Source organism: Hydra vulgaris, chromosome 07 (assembly GCF_038396675.1).
Source record: "Hydra vulgaris chromosome 07, alternate assembly HydraT2T_AEP".
Taxonomy (NCBI): domain Eukaryota; kingdom Metazoa; phylum Cnidaria; class Hydrozoa; order Anthoathecata; family Hydridae; genus Hydra; species Hydra vulgaris.
Window position 1 is genome coordinate 1,341,041 of NC_088926.1, and position 25,154 is coordinate 1,366,194.

At 30.6% G+C, this 25,154-nt stretch overlaps 1 protein-coding gene across 1 annotated transcript; it reads left to right on the plus strand.

The window, feature by feature from the left end:
- Positions 1-17,010: 17,010 nt before the first annotated feature.
- LOC136082223 (beta-1,3-galactosyl-O-glycosyl-glycoprotein beta-1,6-N-acetylglucosaminyltransferase 4-like) lies at positions 17,011-18,857 on the plus strand. The gene has a single exon (XM_065800768.1). It carries the CDS (start codon positions 17,298-17,300, stop codon positions 18,789-18,791), a length of 1,494 nt encoding a protein of 497 aa, XP_065656840.1. The 5' UTR covers positions 17,011-17,297; the 3' UTR covers positions 18,792-18,857.
- The last annotated feature ends 6,297 nt before the right edge of the window (positions 18,858-25,154 follow it).

Consider the following 25,154-nt stretch of genomic DNA (forward strand, 5'->3'; position numbering starts at 1 on the left):
TCTAAAATCCCTTTTAGAAGATAGATCTATAATAACAAATCCATGAGGTTCTGACCAGGTATCCTAACAAAATCTTATAAACTCGTCTTTTGTCATATCACTATGTCATATCACTATGAAATATGATCTTTATAAATATGACTTAAATTTTTTGAATCTTGTGGAAATAAGCAAACAAAGTTTATATTTTCTCGTATAGCTTGCCTAGGTAACTTAAAATAATTTTGTGCAAGATAGAAACAATCTACATTACTATGTCTTCCTCTTATATAATATTTTTCACACTTATTTTGCTTTGTTAATTGTAAATCATCAAATATCATCAAATTATTCTTATGAATATCAAGATCTTCTGGATCTGGAACATCCTCAGCTGTTTCAAAAAACTTGCACTCTATATCTGTTTTCTCATTTAAGTTTTTTTAAATGTCTTCAATTATAAACTCAGGATTCGCATTTATTTTTTCTATTTTGTCTTGTAACTTAAATAGTTCAAGAATAACTTCTTTTTGTAATTTTTTTTCAAAAGATCGTTTTAATATTTTTTATCCTGGTTGAAAAAGAGATTTTTCAAAAACTTATAAATTATTATAGTCTAACCAACCAGGTCTTAAAAGTAAATTCAATAATAAAGTAATTTTCCCACAACCTGACTTTCCAACAATACTTCCTCTTATACTTTTAGGTAACAACTTATTATTATTTCTCTTATTGTTATTCGCATTCCATGACAAATCTATAATATTCACTTTTTTTTATTTACCCTGTATAAAAACTTTACTGTGTTAAATGCAAAAACAAAACAAATACACTAAACTTACAAAATGTTGTAATTAAAAACAAAAGAAATATACTACATGGAACTTGCGCTATTTGTGGAAAAACAAAAAATAAATCGAATCAGCAAAAACAGGAGGTAATTTAGTTAGTTCAATTAATTTAGCAACAAGTAAAATAAAACTATCATGGTCAAAGATCCCAGGTGAAATACATTTACCTGGTATGAACTTTGCAGGTCCTGGTACTAATTTAGATGAACGATTAACTTCTACTGTTGCATATAAAGAATGGAGTAAATCTGTAGATAGAATTGATAATGCAGCTTACCATGATGATCTTGCTTATAAATACTTTACAGATATAGCAAAAAAAAATAAAGCTGATAAAATCATGCTCGAAGAAATGGGTGCTATAAAAAATCCAACAATACGTGAAAGAATTGAACGAGGTATTATAAAACCTACTATATCAAAAGCTATTGCAAATGGAACCAATGAAAAATGGGCTGTTGATTTAGTTTTGGTCCCATATCCGCCTTTTATACTACTTTTAAGCAGCACAAGCCATAAATAATAATGCAACAGCTTCGTATACTTTTAGAAGTGTTTATTTGGTGGCATGAGATCAACATGCGACATACTTGTATTATACATTAAAGTCCTTGAAATGTTACAACTTATTTTATAAACTTTTTGATTTGATTCGTATTTTTTTAAATCAATAAAGACCTTTATATCAAACTTTCATCAAATGTGTATTCTTTTCTTAACTACAGGGTTTAATGTAAAGAGCAGCTACCTATAAACACACAGCTTTTAATTTTAAAGTTTAATTTATGAACATCAACCATGGAGGAGTTAAATTGTAAATAAAAATTCTATGTTTTATAAAAATCATTCTGGAATTTCAGCTAGAGGTAAACACAAATTTTCAACAATTTGAAGTTTATAGTATTTTAGTTTATAGTAAAATCGTAATCCTTTGGATCTTCTACAACTTTTTTGTACGACTGTTGATTGCTTCTAAAATCGCACATTCTTCTAAGCTTTTCGTTTTGCTTGTTTTTATTGTATTATTCTTCAAATTATTTATATTTTACTTAGTTGCTAAGGTTAATTACCTTGTCTGACAGTGTTTAGAAAATAAATTATTTAATATTGAGTTTTAGTTTGAACAAAAAAAATTATTTATAAAATGCTAATTTAATATGATATATCGCTTAATCCTTCAACAATTACAATAAACACATACTTATCAAGGTCATACATTGACCAAATAATGCTAATTTAATATGATATATCGCTTAATCCTTCAACAATTAATGACTTGTACTTTCCAATATTTACAGATGTATTATCGACACCGAATGAAATGCAGTTACACCATAGAGTTTCATATTTAGTCATAAAATTTATTTAACTAAATATACCACTAAAAGTTGCAAATTTTTATAAACACATGTCAAGAAATGTTGTAATCACTTTATGTTGATTTGCTTCATATATTCAAACAGTAATTGAATTCATTTTTTTAAAAACTTTGATCGTTGCTTTAATCAGTTGCCAAAGTTTGATTTAATAGCATTTGCTGTAAATCTGAATAAATAACTCGATTCAAAATACAAAATGCTTTTGTCTTTCCACACGCATAAGATTGTGTAATTTTTCAGTCAGGATAAAATTCTTTTACTTAAGACTTGAGGTGATCAGCTGATTTTTTCTTTTTTTTTCTTTGAAAAGATTATGAAAAAATTTCAAAAGTAGAAGTTTTTTTGGTTAAAACATGCTAATAATAAAGAGGGAATTTTTTAAATTCTTTGAATATGCGAGAGAGAAAAAGTTAATCTTCAAAATTTAGGAGACTTCTCCCAAATGGGAGGGACTTGACTGGTCTGTATATACATAATGCCTGGTGCCATGTTACATCATATGTATTTTATTTAGAAACATCAAAATGGCACAAAATAATAAATTTCCAAAGAAAGATGAAAGCATTATTCGCCGTCAAGAGTTCAAGCTAAAATTTAGTGATAACATCGGAGTAGATTGGAAAAAACTTGGACATTAGTTAAATATTGAAGAAAACTATTTAAACATGATTGATGAAGATAATAATAAAATTGATGCAAAAGCGCATTCAATGTTAATTAAATGGATCCAATTGGAGGACAATCCAACCCTTGAGGTGTTAAAAACAGCTCAAAGGAACATGGAGAGAAAAGATCTTATAAGAAAAATAGAAGAGTTCAAAAGTAATTATTAGTTGTTAATATTTTTTTTTGTAATAAATTTTTACATTCTTTAAGATAAAAACTCGAATTAAAGAGAGCTTAAGAATATTATTTACACCACACTGTTTTAATATGCATTGTACTGAATTCAATCAGCAATGTTATTTTTAAGGTTATTTAAATAAAAATTTCATAAGTAGCCTAAAGATAATAAAAAATCAGGTTTTAAAATACAGGTCAATATGTTATGTATTTTGTTCGCTCCTTTTTATTTTGTTTTACTTGTAGTTTTTATCACTCCTAGGGAAGCTGATAATATTTAAATGTATCATCAATGTTTTTAATTACGTTTTAAAATTTTTTTAAATTATGTTTTAAAATTTAGGGTTTTAAAATTCAATGTTTTAAAATACTTGTGTATCATCATTAAGGAACCAAAGTCAGTAGTTTCAGTTTTCCTAACATTAAAGAAATATTAAATATAGTTTTAGTTAATTCCGTTAGTGAATATAGGTTTGGTTTAATTTTGTAACTCAGCTTTTTTGTCACTATATCATTTGATAAATCTGGAGGAATTCCCAAAACATTTTCTTTTTGAAAAACTTATTCATCTTATGTTTTATAACTATAAGTTATAAAGACATGGTCTTTATAAGCAACTAGTTTTGGAGGTGAACAACCAAGGTTACATATGCTTGAGTTAAAGTTTTCTTTTGAAATGCGAGTCTCATTAAAATCATTAACTTTCTGTTTGCGTGAATCACTTTCTTAATCTTTGTTGTTTTTTAAATTTTCGACATTCTGTATAAAGCTTAATTGCAAGGTATTAAATCAAACTTCTATGCAACAGCAACACTGATCTAGTTAAAATTTATTAGCAAGAAACACTTTTTTTTAATAATGAAACTTATATAAAATTTCAGTCCCAAATAAAAATAGTTCCAAATAACATAACTAGTTCTCGGCATTTTACATACAATAAAGAAACTAATATTTATACTCTTACAATACCGATATGACATTTAGATATAAAAAATATTTAGAAAATGAAATAAATTTAAAAAAAAGTAACCTAAGGGGTCATCCATAAATGATGTCAGTAAATATAGGGGAGATAGAGGGAGGGGGAGGGGAGGGAGTGCTGGAAAGTTTGACACTAATTGACAATGGGAAGGGGGGTGTTGAGGCCAAAATGATGTCAATTTAAATTATTTTTTTAGTTTTAATGAGCAGATTTTAACGGTATTTACATCTACTAAATGGTATAGAAATGATGTTTTGTTTGTGAGGAAATTAATATTAAATGCGTGGAATTTGATATTATATTTTATTAAATTATTTATAATATAATATTACAAATTAATATAATAAGTTTCCCAGAGACATTAAATAAATAACAACTACTAACGTAAAATAAAAAGTACTATCGTTTTATTAATATATTACCATTTGACTGCGAATCAAATTATGTTAGAAATATTAACTCTTTGTATATAAAATTCACAATCGTTATTCGGTCCCTAGCGGATTATAAAATGTGGTTCAAAGAAAACTCATAAACTTGTCATTTTTTGAAATTAAATTGTCGTTATTTCAAATACGAAACTCTAATTGCTCTCTAGTTGATTGTAAAACGTGATGCAATGCAAACACATAAAGTCTATTGAAATTTTGAAACGCTAATTTCTCCCTGAAAAGGGAGAAATTAGCGTTTCTCCCTTTTCAGGGAGAAATTAGCGAAGAAACTGTTTTAAAAAGCTTGCGCTAACGATGAGCAAAACCATTATTCTGAGTGTGATGTAAACAATACTAATAAATCAATATTAAAATATGTACAAAACCGCATTACTTAACATATTGATGGTTTCGTATGGAAATGCTCATCCCGATAAAAAAAAGTCTAATATCCAGAAAGAAGTCCATAGTATATGGAATTCATTAAAAGAAGAGAAACTAGTGCATAAGGATCTTAAATAAAGAATAATATATTTAATCAACTTGTTTAATGAAAAGGCAATGAAGTTCAAGAGCAAGCAATTATCATTTTGGGCCAATATTCCAAAACAGTCTGCCCCCACGTATACTCCACTTGGATTTAACAAGAATTCCTCACAGTTTGTTGAGCCCACCAATGAGCAATCTGTTATTGATGATCAACAAAGTGCATTAACTTTGAGTTTGTTGACCACAAAATATTATAAAAATGCAAGAACAGTGGTTCAAGATCGACTCAATTCTGAGATTGCAGCTTTAAATTGTGAAGTTGCTGGACTGAAGACTAGAAAGAGAAGTGGATTCATTGCTGAAACTGAAGAGGATGACTTGAAAAAGAAAAAGAAGAAACTAGCTCATCTATGTAAAGAATTGGCCAAAAAAAAGTATGATCAAGCTCAACAGTAGAAAACTAGAGAACTGAAAAAAGCTAGAATGGAGGAAATCTGCTTGGAGTATCCAGAAGTCAAAGAAAAACTAATAATCAAAAAGAAACCTGGTCAACCGTTATTAGAAGTAGATCAACCTCTTCTTTTGAAGGCGATTATGGATATTGCTCTCCATGGTTCGTCCGCTGATGATAGACGTTGGTCAGAGGTTCTTCGGGTAATGATAACTTATCTATGTTTGTTAATATTGTATTTGTTAGAATTTTACTCTTAATTAGCACTTGCACTATTGTAAATATCATTAAAGTGTTAACAACAAATTTCAAGATTTGATTTGAATACAATTTACGAAATAAATCCCGTTTTCTGTAAAAAAGTTAATTATATCCAAGTATATTTTCTTTATTATTTAGAGCATTAAAACTTGACAAATTGACATCCGAGATGAACAAAATTGGATTTGCAATCAGCAAGAGCGCTCTCTACACTTGTATACTTCCGAGAAGTTACGGAACATTAGAAAGAAAAAGGCACGTCAAAACAGTTCTTGTTAGATTGATCAGTCCTCAGAATGAATCTCATTTAAAACATGTTGACGGACTCTTTTGCAGTTCAACCATAAAATATGTGGAAAAAGTTGGTTCTATTTTAGGGCCTGATGAAGTGTGTTTCATTAGCCAAGAGGACGAGGCTAGAGTGCCAATTGGAATCACAGCAGCCAAAAAATAGGCGCCGTTGTTGATGCATTTGGAGTAACGGGTAAATCTCCCGGAAAACGACTAGGTCGTGGCTGCAAAAAACAAACTTATACCGTCTGTATACGCTGGAATTACGATCAAAAAAGATGGTCTCGGAAAAACAGATGCTGTTACTTATTCTAGACCTACCTACATTGCTGTTCGATCAGGAAAACACGCATCCTTGACCGCCTCCGCTCATGGATTAGACTTTCAGCGGCTCTTGGATATCAAAGAATTCGACTCTATTACCAGAGATCATCAAACTAATATGGTTAAGCCTATCGTTGTGTTTAGCGTCGATGGAGAACCCGACGAAAATCCCAAATACCAGAAAGTATTTGAAATTAGGATTCACCATTTCTCAAAGAATAACTTTGACGCTTTTTTCATCATGACAAACGCTCCAGGCCGCAGTGCATTCAACAGAGCTGAGCGACGAATGGCACCTCTAAGTAAAGAATTATCTGGGGTGATTCTTCCGCACAAACATTACGGAACTCATCTTGATTCTCAAGGTAAATACATTGACAAAAGTTAATTTGTAAATATATTAATATAATTCTTAACCTATAATAACCAACTTATCTTTTTAAATCAAGCAGGACAACAGATGAAAATTTAGAAAAACAGAACTTTGGTTTTGCTGGACAGGCTTTGGCTGATATTTGGTCTGATCTACAAATTGATGGTAATCAAACTATTGCAGAGCATATTGATCCAGACAAATCAGAGCTAGAGTCAAGGAGTCTTTTATTACAAGATCAACGTTGGATTGCCGATCATTTTCGTACAAGTCAATATTTTACTCAAATTGTGAAATGTGAAAATCGCTCTTGTGGTCAGACTGTTAAAAGCTCTTACTTTACTCTAATTTGAGCAAGATTTCTTCCGCCACCTGTCCCTGTCAACCAAACGAGAGACGGGCTCAAAGCAGTAGATGTCTCAAAAGGAGCAAAAGAATTGTTTCCATCATCCGTCTTTATGCTCATCGCATTAAACATTGAAAGTATTCATCCTTGTAATGCCAAAGGATTTCTAATTTTGCCATATGGTGCGTTTTGTCCATCAATTCAGTCTAGCCTAGCTGATAGAATCTGTAAAAAGTGCAATATCTACTTTGCCTCTCAAGCTATGTTGAAAAAGCACACTTCTATCCATTCTTCTGCTATAACACTCCCTCTAATCAAAAGGGTCCAACCTGTTCGTATCGCTGCCAAGCGTCAGACAGAATTTTTGGCAGTCATCGCCTTGCAGAAGAGTTCGGAAACTGCTGAATGGTTAGATGAAAATGAAGTTGACGCAACGAATTTGATTGTACCTCAAGAATACGATATCCTTTTAGAGCGCAGAGAGCATTCACTACCTATTGTTTCAAACGATGGTCACTTCAACAACCCATGGGAAAATTATATTAAAGATATATAATACTATTTGCTTAGTTGATTATTTAATGAGATATCGACTATTATATAATATAATTTGATGAGATCTACTATTATATAAATGTATAATTTAGTCAGAAAAAAAATCAATTGTTTTTAAGCATTTTTATTGTTTTTTAGAGGGGGAGTATACAAAAACTGACATCATATATAACGGGGGGTTGGCCAAAAATTGACAGTTTGACAAAGGGGGGAGGAGGAGTCGAAAAATTGAGAAAAAACACTGACATCATTTATGGATCACCCTTAATATATAAAAGAAAAGCAGTAATTATAATAAATGAAAATTTAATAAGTTACTTTATAATTGAATATGTTTCAAAAATATACAAATTGGGAAATTTGCATAATATAAGTTTATATTAATAAATATTATATATTATATATATGTATATGTATTATTGATTTGGAGGGAGGGGGGATATGTATCCCCCAAATAAAATTTAAATGGAAAAAAAACTTTTTTTTTTCCTTTTTTTAAGATTATTAAAAACATATTGTTGACGTCAACTTTTCTTGACCTTCTCACCCTTTTCAATACTAAAATTTTCGGACCCTCGATCCCCCGCCCCCTATTTTGTTAACAAATAATGGGCAACCCTTTTTTAAAAAACTAAAGTATTAAAAATGTGTCTGCATTTATTATTACCTGCTTCATCGTTTGTAAATCAATTTAAATATAGTCTCTTACTTAATATAAATCTTACTTAATAATATTAAAGATCTGATGACCATTAAGGCTGATAAAAAGTTGTCTCATTCTCACATGGATGCAATTCGGATTAAACTGACGAAAATCAATAAAAGGTGGACTTAAAGAACTCATGGTAAATAACAATGGGTCTTTAGTGGAGTAGTAGACCTACATTTCTATAATTCGAAAACTGAGACTTTAATTGTATGACCTGTTCTTGTTAAAGAAGTGAAAGAGCTCACCTAAAAAAATGATTGCAAAAAGAAAACTGTGGTAGTGGTGTAGTGGCAGAGCGCTCGCTTTATAAGCGAGTGCTCTGAGATGTTTTAAGTTTCTGAGAGGTTTTAAGTTCGAATCCCACCACGTCCCTGGTAGTACCGCGCACAACTTGTTTTTACCGCGCAGCGACCTTGTTCGTCAAGATTTGTGTTTCGGAGTTATAGAGTTGAGAGAAGGTTATAACCAAAAAGAAACTTTGCATTTTATGCATGAACTTTGTTGAACAAGGTCGCTGCGCAGAGAAACAAGCTGAGCATGGTACTAACAGGGACGTGGTAGGGATCAAACTTGGTATATCTCGCTTATAAAGCGAGTCACTACACCACTACTGGGACTTTCTCAAGCTATGTTATTTAATAATGATATCATCATGGTTTAATAAAGATATCAAAACTTTGAGAATGAGACTTGATATATAATGGAAGATTTGTATGTTAATTATAAAGGACATTGTAATTTAAGTTTTCATCATTTAGAGTGTTGGTTCTTCTTTTATTATAAATTCTTCTTCTTTCTTCTTTTATTAGCTTTTTTTTCCTTTATCCATAGAACTTAAAAACGAAAATATAAATGTTTATCAACAATTATTTAAATTTAATTAAATAATGCTTTTTAAACGAAAAATTAATAGTTTTACTAATCAACAGTCTAATGATTCACTATCGGCAGAAAGGTGGGATTGGATTTACCAAGAATGCAACCTTGGGCATTCCAACTCCGCTTATAATGAATTTATAGAAATATTCTTAAAGCACTATGAAAATCACTTCCAAATTATAGAACAAGAATTAAAAGTAAAATACTTACAATGTCCATGGATTACCAGAGGTATAAAAAAATTTTCAAAAAAAAAACAAAAACTTTACATCAAGTATTTAAAAAATAGAAATGAAAAAAATCTAAATACTTACAAACAATACAAAAATTTATTTGAAAAAATAAAAAAAAGTTCGAAGAAAAATTACTACTCAAACCAAATAAAAAATGCAACTGGTGACATTAAAAAAACGTGGAATACTATAAAAGAAATAATTGGGAACAAAAAAGTAAAATCGAATAGTTTACCTGCTCAAATAATCATAGATAATATAGAGTACAGTGAGAAAAATACGATTGCTGAAAAAATCAACGAATTTTTGTTAACATTGACCCTAATCTTGCCTCGAAAATTAAGTCTCCTAATATCTCATTCAAATCATACCTATGTGATACCCAGAGCGAAATGAAATACAAAAAACTAAACTACCAAGAACTTAATGTTGCTCTAAGTTCCTTAAAATTAGATATAACTCACAGGTATAGATGATATCTGTAGTAGGGTAGTGGCAAATGTTTTTACAAAAATAAGTAGACCAATATTTGAAATTTTTAAGTCTTCGATTAGAACAGGAGTTGTATCGGACAAGCTTAAAGTAGCTAAAGTAGTACCAATATTTAAAACAGGTGAAACATACTTAGTTAATAATTATAGACCTATCTCAATACTCCCTACCTTTTCTAAGCTTCTCGAAAGAGTAATCTATAACAGATTGTATAAGTATTTAATCCCAAACAAAATTCTAAATAGAAATTTAATCCAAAATAAAATTCTAAATCAAGTTCGACTTCCAAAAACAATATTCAACTGAACACGCAATTCTAGATGTAGTTAACAATATATGTGATTCTTTTAATAAAAAACAGTTTGTTCTAGGCATCTTTATAGACCTTTCAAAAGCGTTTGATACTGTAAATCATTATATCTTACTTAAGAAAATGGAAAGCTATAGGATAAAAAACATAACCCTTGACTGGTTCAAGAACTTTCTAAGCAACAGACAACAATGTGCTTCTTCTATATATTAACGACCTTACAAAAGCCTCGGGTAAACTTGATGTAATTATGTTTGCCGATGACACAAACTTATTTTACTCCTCGAACTCAATCAAAGACCTTTATGAATGTATGAACAAAGAGCTTAAAAGATTAAATATATGATTGAAGCTAAATAAGTTATCACTAAATACAGAAAAAGCAAAATACATACTGTTTCATTATAAAAAATTAATTTACCAACTATCCTTCCCTCACTAAAAATAGATAAGGTAAACATTGAAAGAACAGAAACAACTTAATTTCTTGGGATCCTTAATGACGAAAATATATCTTGGAAAGCCCATATAAGTACAATAAACACCAAAATTTCCAATAATCTTAAATCGCTTTACTTTTCTTATATCTAAAGTTATCTTACGTACGCTTATATTACATGGGCAAGTACACACTAATCCAAATTGAGTACTTTTTATATAAGTCAAAAACATGCATCAAGATTAGTTTATAATAAAGATAAACTCACTCATCCTGAACTCTTCTTATTAAAAACCTTGAATGCTCTAAATGTTTACCAAATGAACATCTACCAAAATGTACTATTCATGCTTAAATACAAACTTAGACTAGTCCCATTGCATTTTTTAGATAACTTCTTTCATGTTAACTCTAATAGATATATAAGAAGAGCAACAGGCAACTTCGCATTGCCTAAAAGAACAACAAGTTTCTCACGGTTTTCTATTTCCTACCGGGGTCCGAACCTTTAAAACAAAATAATATCAAAAAATATAGAACTTAAAGTATTAAATAATCCTACCAACTTGAAAAATTAAATTTAAAACACCTCATAATTAATATCAACAATTATATTGACATGTATTAAACTTAGCAACAAAATTTATACTAAAATATTTATGTGTATACTGACTGTATACTGTTTAACCACTTTTGACTACATATAAATATAAAATAGACTTTATTTAACCATTTAAAGAGATACTCGATGATAAGTCTTTTTAGACTTCTTCGAGTTTTCCTTTACAGCAGCATGTATATATCTGAAGTAACAAAAAAAATGCTTGTCTTATCTTTTTTTTCTTATTTTTAAAGGGTGATGCGGAAGTTATCGGACAAATCCTAATTTCATTATTTGAGCATAATAATTAGTTTTTGTGGCTATATGCGTAGGCATAAACGTTCTATAAAATATAAACTTTATTATTTAAAGCACAATTATTTAAAATGAGGTTAAATGCAGCTGAACGAGAATCTTTTCGAAAGCGACTAAAAATGTTTTTTGTAAATAAACCTTATATATAAAAAAAAATCTTAAATCATTTTGAAAAGGAAGGATTTGCTCAAAGTACAATATATGATAACCTAAAAAGACTTGAAACTGTTCAATCGCTTTCTGATAGAAAGCACCCTGGTCGTCCGACATCCTGGACTAGAGAAAAGAAAGCCGAATTAACGAGACTTGTCAACAATCGAAAAGGGGTCAGTCAGAGAAAAATAGGTATTAAATTCGGTGTAAATCAATCGACAGTTAAAAAAATGAATATTAAATATAGAAAACGTGAAATGACTCCAAAATACACTATAGAACAACAAATATAGGCAAAGAAAAGAAGCAGGAAACTAGTTAACCAACTCTGTAACACAAAATCGCTACTAGTCATCGATGACGAAAAATACTTTTGTTTTGCAGGGGACAACATGCCTGGAAATTCTGGATACTACACAAACAACAAAAAGACATGCCCAGAAAGTGTTCGTTTTATAGGAAAAGAGAAATTTCCAAAAAAATTATTAATGTGGATAGCCATATCTGACCGTGGTATGTCCGAGCCATTTTTTCGCACTTCCAAGGCTGTAGCGATCAATTCATCAATCTATATTAACGAATGTTTAGAAAAACGACTTCTTCCATTTATTCACAAGTATCATAGAGACTTTAACTATTTATTTTGGCCAGATTTAGCAAGTTCTCATTATTCTAAAGATTCTCTAAATTGGATGGACCAATATGTCTCTTACGTTGATAAAAAATCCAATCCCCCAAATGTGCCTCAAGCACGACCAATTAAAAATTTTTGGGGACATTTGGCACAAATAAGGTTTACGAGGGACATTGGCAAGCTTCAACAAAGCAAGTTTTGATTGATCACATTAAACTAAAACTACAAGAAGTGATTTAAACTTTTGATTTAAACTTTTTACAGTCGCATACGAAAGGCGTCAGAGCAAAATTGAGATCAATTGCAGGTGGTGGTATTTTTTCATATAAAAAATAATATATTTTTATTAAAATATAAATGCTTTATTTAAAAAAAATATAGTAGTAGTTTGTTTTTTTATTTATAAATAAGTTATTGACGTTTTTATTTTGTCCGATAACTTCCGCATCACCCGCTATTCTTTTATTTTTAAAAAACATTGATAGTTTTTATGATAAGAAACACTATTAGTTTAACGTTATACTTAGTAATACTTGTAAAACCTTTTTTTAATATGATATGTTATACGTGGTAATATTATGTTATATATATATATATGTTTTTATTTTTTAAGTTGCATTATATTGTCATGTAGTTGTAACGTAACGATGTGTAAATTTATTAAAGTTGTAAAAAAAAAAAAATCTATAATATAGGGAAATTTTGATAAATTAGGGCGCCGATCAGGGTTACTGTCCCAGGCGACGTGACGGCTCTCAGTGGCCCTGTATAAACGAACTAGATGTACAGTAGACTCCCGGATTATTTTATATAATTGTATATTTAGTTTTAGGTGCCTCGAGAAAACCCTACGGTTTTGTCGTAAAGGACCGCGAAAGAGCACTTAGTTAGGAAGTTTACGACTCTTTCTTTAACAAAGACGCAAAATATCTCCAGAGCTCGCTTTGGATATCTGGATATCTTGCTTCTAAAACAATGTGTTAGCCACTGGGCTATGGCTGCTTTTCGCAACTATTCGAACCTCCACGAAGAATAAGAATTCAGTTCAAATAACTAAAAATCCACTTTTAGGCGCTTTATTTCAAATAACCAATACTTTTTTGTATAAAGTCGCGCGTGACGTAAGGTTCGTGTGTTGGTTGGAACACACTGAGCCGTATTAGTCCATAAGAAGTGAGAAAAAAGTTTATTTAGTTTAAGAGTTAGTATAAAGTTATCAAAAGATTGACAGCTGTCCAGTGAAAAAACAAAGACTATGTAAAGAAAGAATGGGGGAGGGGGACTTTTTTACAGAACTTAAGTTTAAAGAAGAAAAATACATTTAGAATAAAATGCCGCGTAAGTATTTTAACACAACAAAAAAAGTATATAAATAAATAAAACTGGGAAGTTTAAAGATGATACATATAATGCATAAATTTATTAGTAAACTGTTAAAACTTTTGAGTAAATAAAATTTCAATATTTTTTAATTTCCTTTGTTTTTTAAGAATAAGCCGGAAATTTTAGAAAAACGATAAATAACTGACAGGCTTATTGTCAAAAAGGACAAAAAATTACTTCGAGTAAACAAATTTTTTAATAACTGCAAGTTTGAATAACTGCGTGAGATTTGCATGTGTTTGTTATGGAAATTTTTTCGAATGAGAAGGAACTTCTAATAAGTGCCGGTTAAAAAAAACAACAAGTAAATATATCAGCTGACATATAGGAGTAGGCGTAAAACAAAATTATATCATGAAGATTTGGGCATTTTATTATTTAAGATCTTAACCTATTTCTATATGGTTAAGATCTGAGCAATGATCTGTTGCTAGCCGACACAAAAATACTTTTGCTCAAGAGCTATGCAAACAACTGTTTCGATGGCAACATGCATAAACTTGAGTAAAAAAAGTTGCTTGATGAATTTCGAAAGGTCCCGAACTTTTGTCTTAAATACCTTATATTGCGTTCAGAATTCGTTGTTTTATTTTTAGGAAGTACGTATAGTGTTCCTGCTGCGTCATTACTATAAAAAGTGTCTGTTAGAACAGTCAAGTTAGTTTTCAAAAAGATCTAGGCTTATAATGTCTCATCACAGAACAAAAACTTTGCTTAAGGTCACTATGGTTGCCAAAAGAATTGTAAAAAAATTGTACGTAGGCAGTAGATTGGACACCAGAACAATGGTCTACATGTGGTCGGACGAAAGCAGTTTTTCACTGACAAGTTGAGACAAAATGTGAGTGCGTCGCCCCTGACTCAGCTAGTATCAAACAGTATCCAATTAATAGTTATTTTAGATCTTATAATAACCATTGATAAACAAAATGATAAACAACATAATAACCTCAGCCCTTTCCACCTTTGACTTTTTAATTTTAATTTGGGAACCTAAATTAGCAGTAAAAATCCATTATTTCTGATTTCAATTAATTTCAAAAGGAAAATTATAATTCTATCAATAAAGATTTAATATATGTAATCTAATACAAACTAGCCGGGCAACATCTTGATATGAATCATTCTGGCACGCTATATGTGTCGTTTTGAACTTAAAAGTTTTATCAAGTTTAAAAAAGTTTGATTTACAATATCATTGTGTCAGTTTATCAACTTATTTTTTTTTTTACACTTAATCTTATAGGAGTTTTATTATTATTAGTGGATAATTACATAATTACATAGTTACCGTTAATAAATTACATAAGAGTAATTTATTAGTTCCTGTCTCACCTTTTTGTACTTATTACATTTTTTAAATATAAATAAATAAAATATGATAACGCACGTTGACATAATCGAAACAATCATGGTTCTTGAGCAAAGCAGTTAATGTGTAGGACTGTTGCCCATCAACAGCCTAGATCTTTACCCAAAACGGTTGAAACAAAATGAAATCAAAGATTTGTTGAGATTTGTTGTTTGGGTTTAGGACATGTCTATGCAAAACTTTTAGAAACTCTCTGAAAGCTTGTCAAAATATATTGAAATAGTACTTAAGAACAAAAGACAGATGAATAACAATTCGATAAGCCCTTAAAGTTTACATTTATGGTTTTTACACCCCCTTTAACCTTGATTTATTGAAAGAAAAAAAAAGAAAGTCAGAAGCAAAATTTTTGCGCTGTATAATGAGCACCTTTAGCAAAAATTGAAATATTTTCACAAATAATTTTGTTGGATCAAAAATTTAGATTAACAGTTTTCAAGTCAGTGGTTTAAGTCTATCCTGCTCAACCAATGGGTTTCACTGAGACGTTATACACTCAAATTATTTACATAATTTATTAATATACTTCATCTTTAAAATAATACAGTAAAAAGTTATAAACTTCCTGAATATTGCTAAAAAGTTATCAGCTGCAGTGCAGGATAGTGTTTTTTTTTGTTTTTTGTTTTTTTGTAGTTATTTAGGTGCTCCCAGAAGTCCTTACGATCTTATCACAGAGCACCGCGGGAGAGCATTAAACAGAAAGTTCACGCCTCCTTCCGTACTAATGTCGCTTGTTGGGATGGAGCGGGCGTCGAACATGAGACCTCTGAGTTCTGAGCCAGAACTCTAACCACTGCGCCACGGCTGCTCAATATGTTACATCATTGATAACAAACTTTAATGAATGGCTTCCACAAGTAACAAAAAAATCTTGTGGGTTAAGGTCAAGATTTTTTTTACTTTTTTGTACCCCTACAATTTTTCCCTTTATCTGTGATCCATTATCATAGCCTTGGGTACACTTTTTTTGTAAGGATACTAATTTTTTTGAATGCTAGTCAAAAAGGCAAGCTGTTATCTCTTGCTCAGATGTATTTAACACCTAAACAAATTTAAGAAAATGTTCCCTCACGTTTACTTCTTCTCCTGAAACTATATAGACAAACCAAACTCCAAGTATCATTCGTTCTTTGACTTACGTCAGGACTTTGCACTGTATTTGTATACAATTTTTTTTTCAAGAAAGGCTAAACCTGAAATATTTAGCATTTTTTTTGAAAAAAAAAACTTTTTACTTCTTGGTTGTAAATGTAAGTGCTTTTGTACAGAAAAGGTTTCTGCTATAACATACCAAAAAATAACAAAAAATAATAAAGTTTTTTATAAAGCAAGAAATTTTTGACATAGACATGCACAAATTCAACTTTATTACTCACTTATTCAATACCATCTAAACTATGCAACTGTATCATGGGCGAGTGCCACAAAAAACAATTAGAACCTCTTTATCGGCAACAGAAGCATCTAGCACATCTAACAAACTTTAAAGATCGTTGTACTAATGCCAGACCTCTTTTATTGGAAATGAATATTTTTAATATACATCAACAAAATGCTTTTAATGTTCTTTGCTTTATGCACAGATGTAAAATAAACTTAACGCCTGTATCAAATTTGTATGCCATAAAACCCAAAAACAAATATGACCTAAGAAATTATCTATCAACATTATATCCATCCCCTGTTTCATTTATGATAAGTGACTTCTCATCTTTTTACCAGAAATAGAAAAGTTTTTAAACAATTTACTGTTTATTTATTGAGAGGGACGCTAATATTAGCAATAATAAGAACACTAGTAATTTTTGCCAAATAAATTTCCGATTAAACCAACGAAGCGTCTTAAAACATACAAAAGATGTCTAATTATTCTCAAGTTGAGTTCGAGGTCGTTCATAAGGTTCTATTAGCGTTTACTTTAAAAAACACTGGTAACAAAGTTGATGTTTATGTTCTAAATAATCTTTAGAACTTTAAATTAACATTTAAAAATATACATTTTAAGAAATGCAACGTAACATTTAAAATGTAAGATATACGAAGAATTCTAACAAGTCGTTGTTGATGCACAAAATATGAGATTTTTTTAATTTTCAGATAAAATTGAAATAATTTTTATAATTTTCTTAAAAGTAGCATCTTAAATAACTACAATTTATTATACTTCTTTATAAGCAAATGGGACTGTCTGCATAAGCGCACACTTTGGATTTTTTATTATGCGATTATTGTGGAGAGCACTAATTATTTTGATAATACTGGGCATTGTTTTTGTTTTATTCAAAAATCAAAGAAAAGAAAAATTAAAGCATATTGAAAAAAAAAGAGCTGTCAAAAGTGAGAGGCGATTCAACTACAAAAAACACAAGAAAATTTTAACAAACAGACTAAAGTCGCTTGTTGCAGGGCAAAGTTTAAGTGCGTTATTTCCTAAATCTACAGAGAAAAAAAAAACAATCAAGGAATTTGACAACGGTAATTATAAGCTACACCGGCTTTTATTTCAAATGTGGGATCCAAATAAACAAAACGATCAAGCTAATCTTTTAAACTGTGATAACTTGATAAGTATGGATGAAAAGCAATTTAAACAAGGTCGACGTTTTGCTCGTAAATTAAACCATAAGTTTTATGAATATATAAATGTCTCTGAAATTTATGAGACAATTCGGCACAGTTGTATGCCTGTTCACAATATATTTTCCTATAAAACTCCAAAATATAGTTATGCATCTTACCCAATAGCATATACGATAACACTCGACCGAACTGCTGAACAATCGTTGCGTTTTTTGTCAAGCATTTATCATCATGACAATATATATTGTATTCACCCTAACTCAATATTCGGCTCAACGTACTTAAATGTTTTTAAAAAAATTTCTGACTGCGTTCCTAATATTATTTTACCCGATCGAATATATGGAATAAAAGTAAAGACATACAATCGCCTATTAGCACAAATAGCATGTTTCAAAAAACTTCTTAACACCACTATTCCATGGAGATATGGATTTAATTTACCCAGTTCTGCTTTTCCATTAAGAAATAATACTTATTTTGTGCAATATTTAAAACAAAAACCCTATGAAAATGTTGTTCCGTGGGATATACCGGCTGAACGTTTTCAAAAACGTTTTATGTACTCGTTTGCTTTGAAAGAAATAGAAGGAGAAACATTACTTGTACGAACAAATATTAAAAAAAAGAATCCTCCTGGAAACATTAAAATATTTCGAAAAGGGGAGCATTTTATATCGACCCGTGAATTTTGGGAATTTCTAACTGAATCTGATATAGCTAAGTCATTTTTAGAATGGGCCCACGACACTAAAAACCCAGAAGACTTTTTTTATGCTAGTATGAATCGGTATAAAGGCGCTCCCGGCGGAATACCATATAACGAAGAGGATCTTCAACAAGAAGGAGCATTACAGACAGTAGAGAGTGAAAATGTAATTGATTTGCCAGATAGCGATTTTGTTGTTAACCTGTGGAAATCTGATCACAGTATAAAATGTCACGGTGTGTATAGAGGTTATATGTGTATTTTTGGATCGGCCGATTTAAGATGGCTAATTCAACAAGATAGTTTGTTTGCATTTTCTTTTGATTATCGAGTTGATCGTGTAGCAATAGATTGTCTTACAAAACATATACAGACTCCATTGCTGACGGAATATAACGAACAAACAAATAATTTGTTCTCATAATATTTTGTAGTACAAAAGTTACTCATAAAATAAAGAGGAAAAGAATAAATAACAGACTCCTAACCATATAAGGGTTAAAATAATTTTTTATTATTAAAATTCTACCAAAAGTGTAACTAGTTAACCAGATATATTGGTTGTTTATCATAAGAAAGTATTAGGTCTGTAACTAAGGATGGGGTTGACAGTCAACAAACATATTTTAACTTCTTAAATGTTGAGTAATTTTATCTTCCATAAAAAGCTTTTTTGTTTATTTAATTCTAGTTTTATAAGTTTGTTGTTAAGTTATACTTATTTTCTGAGCGCGAACCAGCATTAAAGCCAAGCAACACTAGCGCGAACCAGCATAAAAATAAATCAGCAAAAGCGCAAACATAAAAACAAACAAAACATAAAGCAAACTGACATAAGTGAGACAAACGGCTTTAAATAAATAATAAGCATCAGAAAAAAAGAAAATTTCTCAACCAAAACTCAATAATAGGTATGTGCGCATTTTACAAAAAATGTCTTTATCTTTCAGTCTTTATAAATTGGTGTAGAGTATTGTAAAATGGACCCTTTAACAAATTATAACACAAATAACTAGCTGTATACAATAAAAAATTTTAAACAGTTTGTTTATACGGAAATTTAGTCGATGTTTTTCAACTTAAAATCTAAAAATTAAAGGTGTATTTATTTATCAGGTTGAAATTTTTTTTTTAACGAAGGAATGCTAGGAGCTAAGGACCCCAGAGGAACCTTTTAGCAAACCAAAATTTAGAAAAACAATAGACCTAGCATTAACTCCTTAGTCACTTGACTTGTGATATTGGACCAAGGTACGTACTAGAGATAAGAACCAAACCCTTTTTTTAAAGTTCGAGTCCGGTTTAGTTCGGTTAAATCTAATGTTTGAGTTCGGTTCGGTCTTAAGCTTAGTTCGGGTTTGATTCGGTTCGGTAACAACTAAAGTTTGGGTTCGGTTCGGTATCAATCCAATTGATTTTTATTAGTTTGATTCACATAAAACAGAAATAATTTAAATTATTAAGGTACTTCTCTACCATAAATAAGTGAAAAACCTAAATTTTTTTGATTTTTTGATTTTAGTGAAATATTAACAAAACTTTTACAAGGAAACCAAAAAAATACTTTTCAAAGTTCATAAACGTAAACTTTCCAATTATTTTGGGTTACAATGGTTGTTTATTTTGAGATAACTTGTATAGCAACAATCGCTAAGGGGCATATTTTCTAGAAGTACCTTTTGTATCAGGTATCCAAAAAAGTTCGTGCGGTTTTTCCGTATATAATAAAAACACACAAAACGACAAAAGTAAGACATTTATTCATCAAAATAGTCACCATTAGCATCTAAAACCTTTTCCCAACATAAAACAAGCTTATTTATTCCACTTCTGAAAAATTCTCGGTCCTTTGAGTCTATAAAAGCTTTCAACTCCATTTCAACCGCGTCCTGGTCTCGGAACTGCTGTCCTTTTAAATGATTTCCCAGGGAAAGGAAAAAATGGAAATCAGTAGGGGAGAGGTCTGGCGAGTATGGTGGATGAGGCAAACTCTCCCAACCAAGGCTTTGGAGCTTGTCCTGAGTCACGCGAACGGTGTGCGGTCTCGCGTTGTCGTGGAGAAGCAGAACTCCTCTCCTGTGCACCAGTGCAGGCTGCTTTACAAGCAACAGGTCGTGAACTCGTTGCAGCTGTGCTGAGTAGACCAGTCCAGTAATAGTTTGGCCTGTTGGGAGCAGCTCGTAATGCACCACACCAGCTGTAGTCCACCAAATGCAGAGCAAAACCTTCCGCTCGTGGAGATTGGGCTTGGGTGTCTTTGGGATGGGGTCATCGGGGGACAACCAATGGTAGCAACGCTTGGTATTGTTGTACACAATCCATTTTTCGTCGCATGTCAATAAACGATCAAGAAAAGGCTCAACATTGTGGCGTGATAAAAGTGATGTGCAGATTGTAAGCCGTTGCTTCTTGTTGTCGATCGACAATTTGTGCGGAACCCACCGACTCAGCTTCCACGCTTTCCCAATCGCATGCAGATGCAGGCGGATGGTTTCAACACTCACAGCAAACCTCACTGCAAGTTCTTGGCAAGTTTGGCTGGAGTCAGACTCGACAGCGTCCTTCAGTTCATCCTCATCAACCAACAATGGGCGTCCAGAACGCGGCAGGTCTTCGATGGACTCATCTCCCGAAGAGAATCACTGAAACCACTTCTGTGCTGTGCGTTCACTTACTGTACCTTCTCCAAATGCTGTGCAGATGTTTTTGGCCGCTTGTGTTGCATTCCTTCCAAGTTTGAACTCGTAAAGTAAGCAAGATCGAATAATCGTTGGTTGGGTTGCCATCCTTTCTTTACACAAAACCTTTCCTGTAAGCTCGTTACAAGCCTACACTATATATGCAGCAACTGCGCGTTACACACGCGTTCTATTACGCAACAAAGCTACTTGCCTTGTGCGATGTGGGTGTTGTAAAAAATGCTAAAAACAATTCAATTACCAAAAACCGCAGGAACTTTTTTGGTTACCTAATAATTTGAACTAATTTAATAAAAAAAATATGTTTTTCCTGATGGCTAGTATAACCAAATATAGAAAAATTTATTTTTTTAATTTTTTTTTTTTTTTCTTTTTTTTTTATCATTATTTGCATTTTTTTAAAAATTAAAAAATTTGCTTTTGTGCTTATTGTTTTCCGAAAGTTTTTTTTGTTGACAAAAAAAAAAAAAAAGGTTTGAAATTTTCCCAAAAGTTTAAGAATGGGTATGACTGCAATTTAAACCTCAATCAAACATTTAAATATAGTAGAACCTTTTTTTAGATCAATTTTGGGGCAAATAATAGTGAATTTTGTCCTAGATTATTATATCCTGAAAATTTCAGTTCAGAGACTTTATTAGTTCCGAAGAATTTTAGAAAACAGGTTCGGTCCTTGTTTATCCTTTAACTCATAAATTTTCTGTCCAGCTTGATTAAAAAATATATACTTTTTTAAATCAAGCTGGACAGAAAAGCTGTCTTCAAATTACGCATACTGTCACTATCTTAACCATTGATCTTACAGACTAACCGTAAATAAAATAGTATTATGTATTGTAGATTTATTTCATGTGTTCGGTTATGATAATTATGTTATATTATGTATTATAATTATATGGGGGGCTATATGGGGGGTTGAACCAAATTGCATTTCTAGTTCTATTTCGTTTTTTTGTATTCTTTTTGTCAGGGTCAAATTTTAGTTCAAAATTTTCAAAACCACTTTTATTTAGGGCATCTTCAAATATTCGTTTAGAGGAATTGAATACATTTTCATTTGAGGAGTTTTGGTTTAGTCTGTTATTAATTGAAATCGGGATTTGTTTTAGAACTTGGGGTGGATGGTTAAAGTTAATGTTAATATATAATAGTTCATCGTTTGGTTTTTTGAAAGGCTTATATGAACTTTCAGAGAGGTTAAATGTGACATCAAGAAAATTCACAATTTTTAAATTTATGTTTATTTCGATTTGAAAGCCAATATTTTTAAAAATTTTTATAATATCTTTTCTAATTTTGTCGAGCTGCGGACCAGATTTTCTACGCAATACTATTAAACCATCGTCGCGATAAAAAACTATAAAAATAAATGAGTTCAAATAATATTTACATTAACTACCCTTTTAAAAAAAACATTTAAAAAAATAGCATAAGTAATCATTTCTAAAGAATTCTTTTTATAATAGTGTCATCAAATTCCACAAATGTGTGAAAATTTACAGTAGTTAAGACATTTGCAACTTCCTGTAATTTAATTTTTGGTATAAATTGAAGTTTTATTAATTTGATCATTCATTTCTGATGAATCTTTGTTGATGAAACACAGTGTTAAATGGAAAAAATTTTTGTTAAGTGATTTTCTACATATATATATATATATATATATATATATATATATATATATATATATATATATATATATATATATATATATATATATATACATGTATATATATATATATATATATATATATATATTTATACATAACATAATACTTAACATAAGTCTACAATACATAACATAAAACATACATTATGTTTTATGTTATGTATTGTAGACTTATGTTATGTATTATGTTATGTATAGTAATTCGAATTGCAAAGTTTCCACTACTATAAATCTCTTTTTGGTTTAGTTAGGGTAAGGAAAGTTTGTTCGATTTGGTATGTCCTCAACAATTTCAAAGTTTCGGTTCGGTTTGGTTCGTTAACAAGTAAAGTTCGGGTTCGGTTCAGTTCGGTCGTACTTAAGGTTCTATTTCGGTTCGGGTTCGGTTCGTTTCTCATCTCTAGAACGTACCTTGGTCCAATACTACAACAGGAGTTCTTCAGGAGTTGATACCAGGTCCTTTTTTTTTCAAAACTTTTGGTCAGCTAAAACGTTCATCTAAGGTTCATGGCTGCCAACACCTCTTTGTTAAAAAAATACTTTATTAGTGCATGTTAAAAAGTAATTCTGTACGTAAAGAATTTTTATTATTTTTTTTAATTTTATTTTACTTTGCCGTTTAATAAAATTCACAATAAGAAAGATTGTATATATATAATAAATGGCCGGAGCAAGAAGAAGATGCATATTGTCTTATCGCCGAGCCCCGTTTACATCATCTTCAGTTTATGAAACAAATTAAAAATTAAAAATTTACAGGATGAAAATTATATAGTAAAACACAATATATTACAAATAGTAAATTGTATAATAAGATATATATATTTTCTTTTAGCTATTTATTGTTCATTTTTATAAAAATAAAATAAAAAATAATTCAAAATAAAAATAAGTGAGTAATGATGACTTTTTCAGTTTAATATAAAGTAGGAATAATAGCGAATACTAAATATAAATCATTTATATAGATTTATATCCCTGGGGAACACCACAAGTTATAATATGTTTTTCTGTTTCATTCACTGCATATATTATGTATTGTATTCTGTTTGACAGGTAACTTTAAAACCATAGTAAGTTATTGTTCTGTACTCCATACAGTTCTAGTTTTTTTTATAAGAATATCATGGTTAACTGTGTCAAATGCTTTTGACAAATCAGTAAAAACTCCTAATGTATAGCAACCATTATTGAACCCATTGAGTATATAATTTATTAGCTCGACTACCGCATGATTCGTTAAGTGATTCTTTTTGAATCCAAATTAATTATTACACATTATATTGCTTATAATATTATAATATACAATATAATACAATATAATAATTATACTATATAATATAATATTGTTCTCAGTTAAATAATTATTAAGTCATACATAATTCGTTTTAACAGTTTTAAGAAACATGGGAAGACAGAAATAGGTCCATAATTAGACATTTTGTGTCATCGCCAGATTTAAAAATTAGTATGATCTTAGCAATTTTTAATTTCCCTGGTACAATTCCGGATTTTAGTGAAAGGTTAAAAATGTAAAAAGTGACGGTTTAGTAATATCAAACACTTCTTTAACAACATTCACGCTAATTTTATCTATGCCAGCGCATCTATAATTTTTTAAACAGTTGAAGGCATTTCGCAACTCACTTATGTTTAATTTTGCTTCTTTCATAGATGTTTTGGTTGATTTTAGAGATGGGAATCGAACCCTTCTTTTAAATTTCGGGTTCGTTTCGGTTATATCTAATGTTCGAGTTCGGTTCAGTTCGGTCTTAAGCACAGTTCGGGTTCGGTTCGGTTCGGTATCAACACAACTGTTTTTTTGTTAGTTACAAAGCTTTACATCCACAATAATAAAACAAAAATAAATTAAAGTAATTTTAAGTAGTTAAAGCATTGCAAATGACTTGAAATAATTTGCAATACTTTTATACTGCAACTTCCAAAGTTCAAAAAACATTGCAGTTGTTAATAGCAGCAGTTAAAGTGCACAAAACATTAAAGCAATAACTTTCTGAACACAGATAGCGGTAGCTTAAGTAGCCTACTGTCAGTCTAGTAATTAGGGCTGCATGTTGTATTTGAGAAATATAAGCATTTCCACTGTTTCTGGGTTTTTGCGAGCCCTGCGCTCAATCACACTGCCCCACACACTGAAAACACCCTTTCACTGGCAACATATGTAGCAGGAATAGCCAACAACTTTCTACCAATCAATGCCATCGTCGGAAGCTTATGTTCACGGTCATTGTCATACCAGAATTGCAATGCATCACACGCTAACACGGACAGCGCCAAGTATTTGTCAAGTTCATGTCTTGTGTCATTACTGTCTGTTTTAAAGTCTGTCAGCAAATCATACAATTCAGGGTCAGCTTTATTCTTCTTTGAAGGAGGCAGCTGATTTTAATTACTGCAT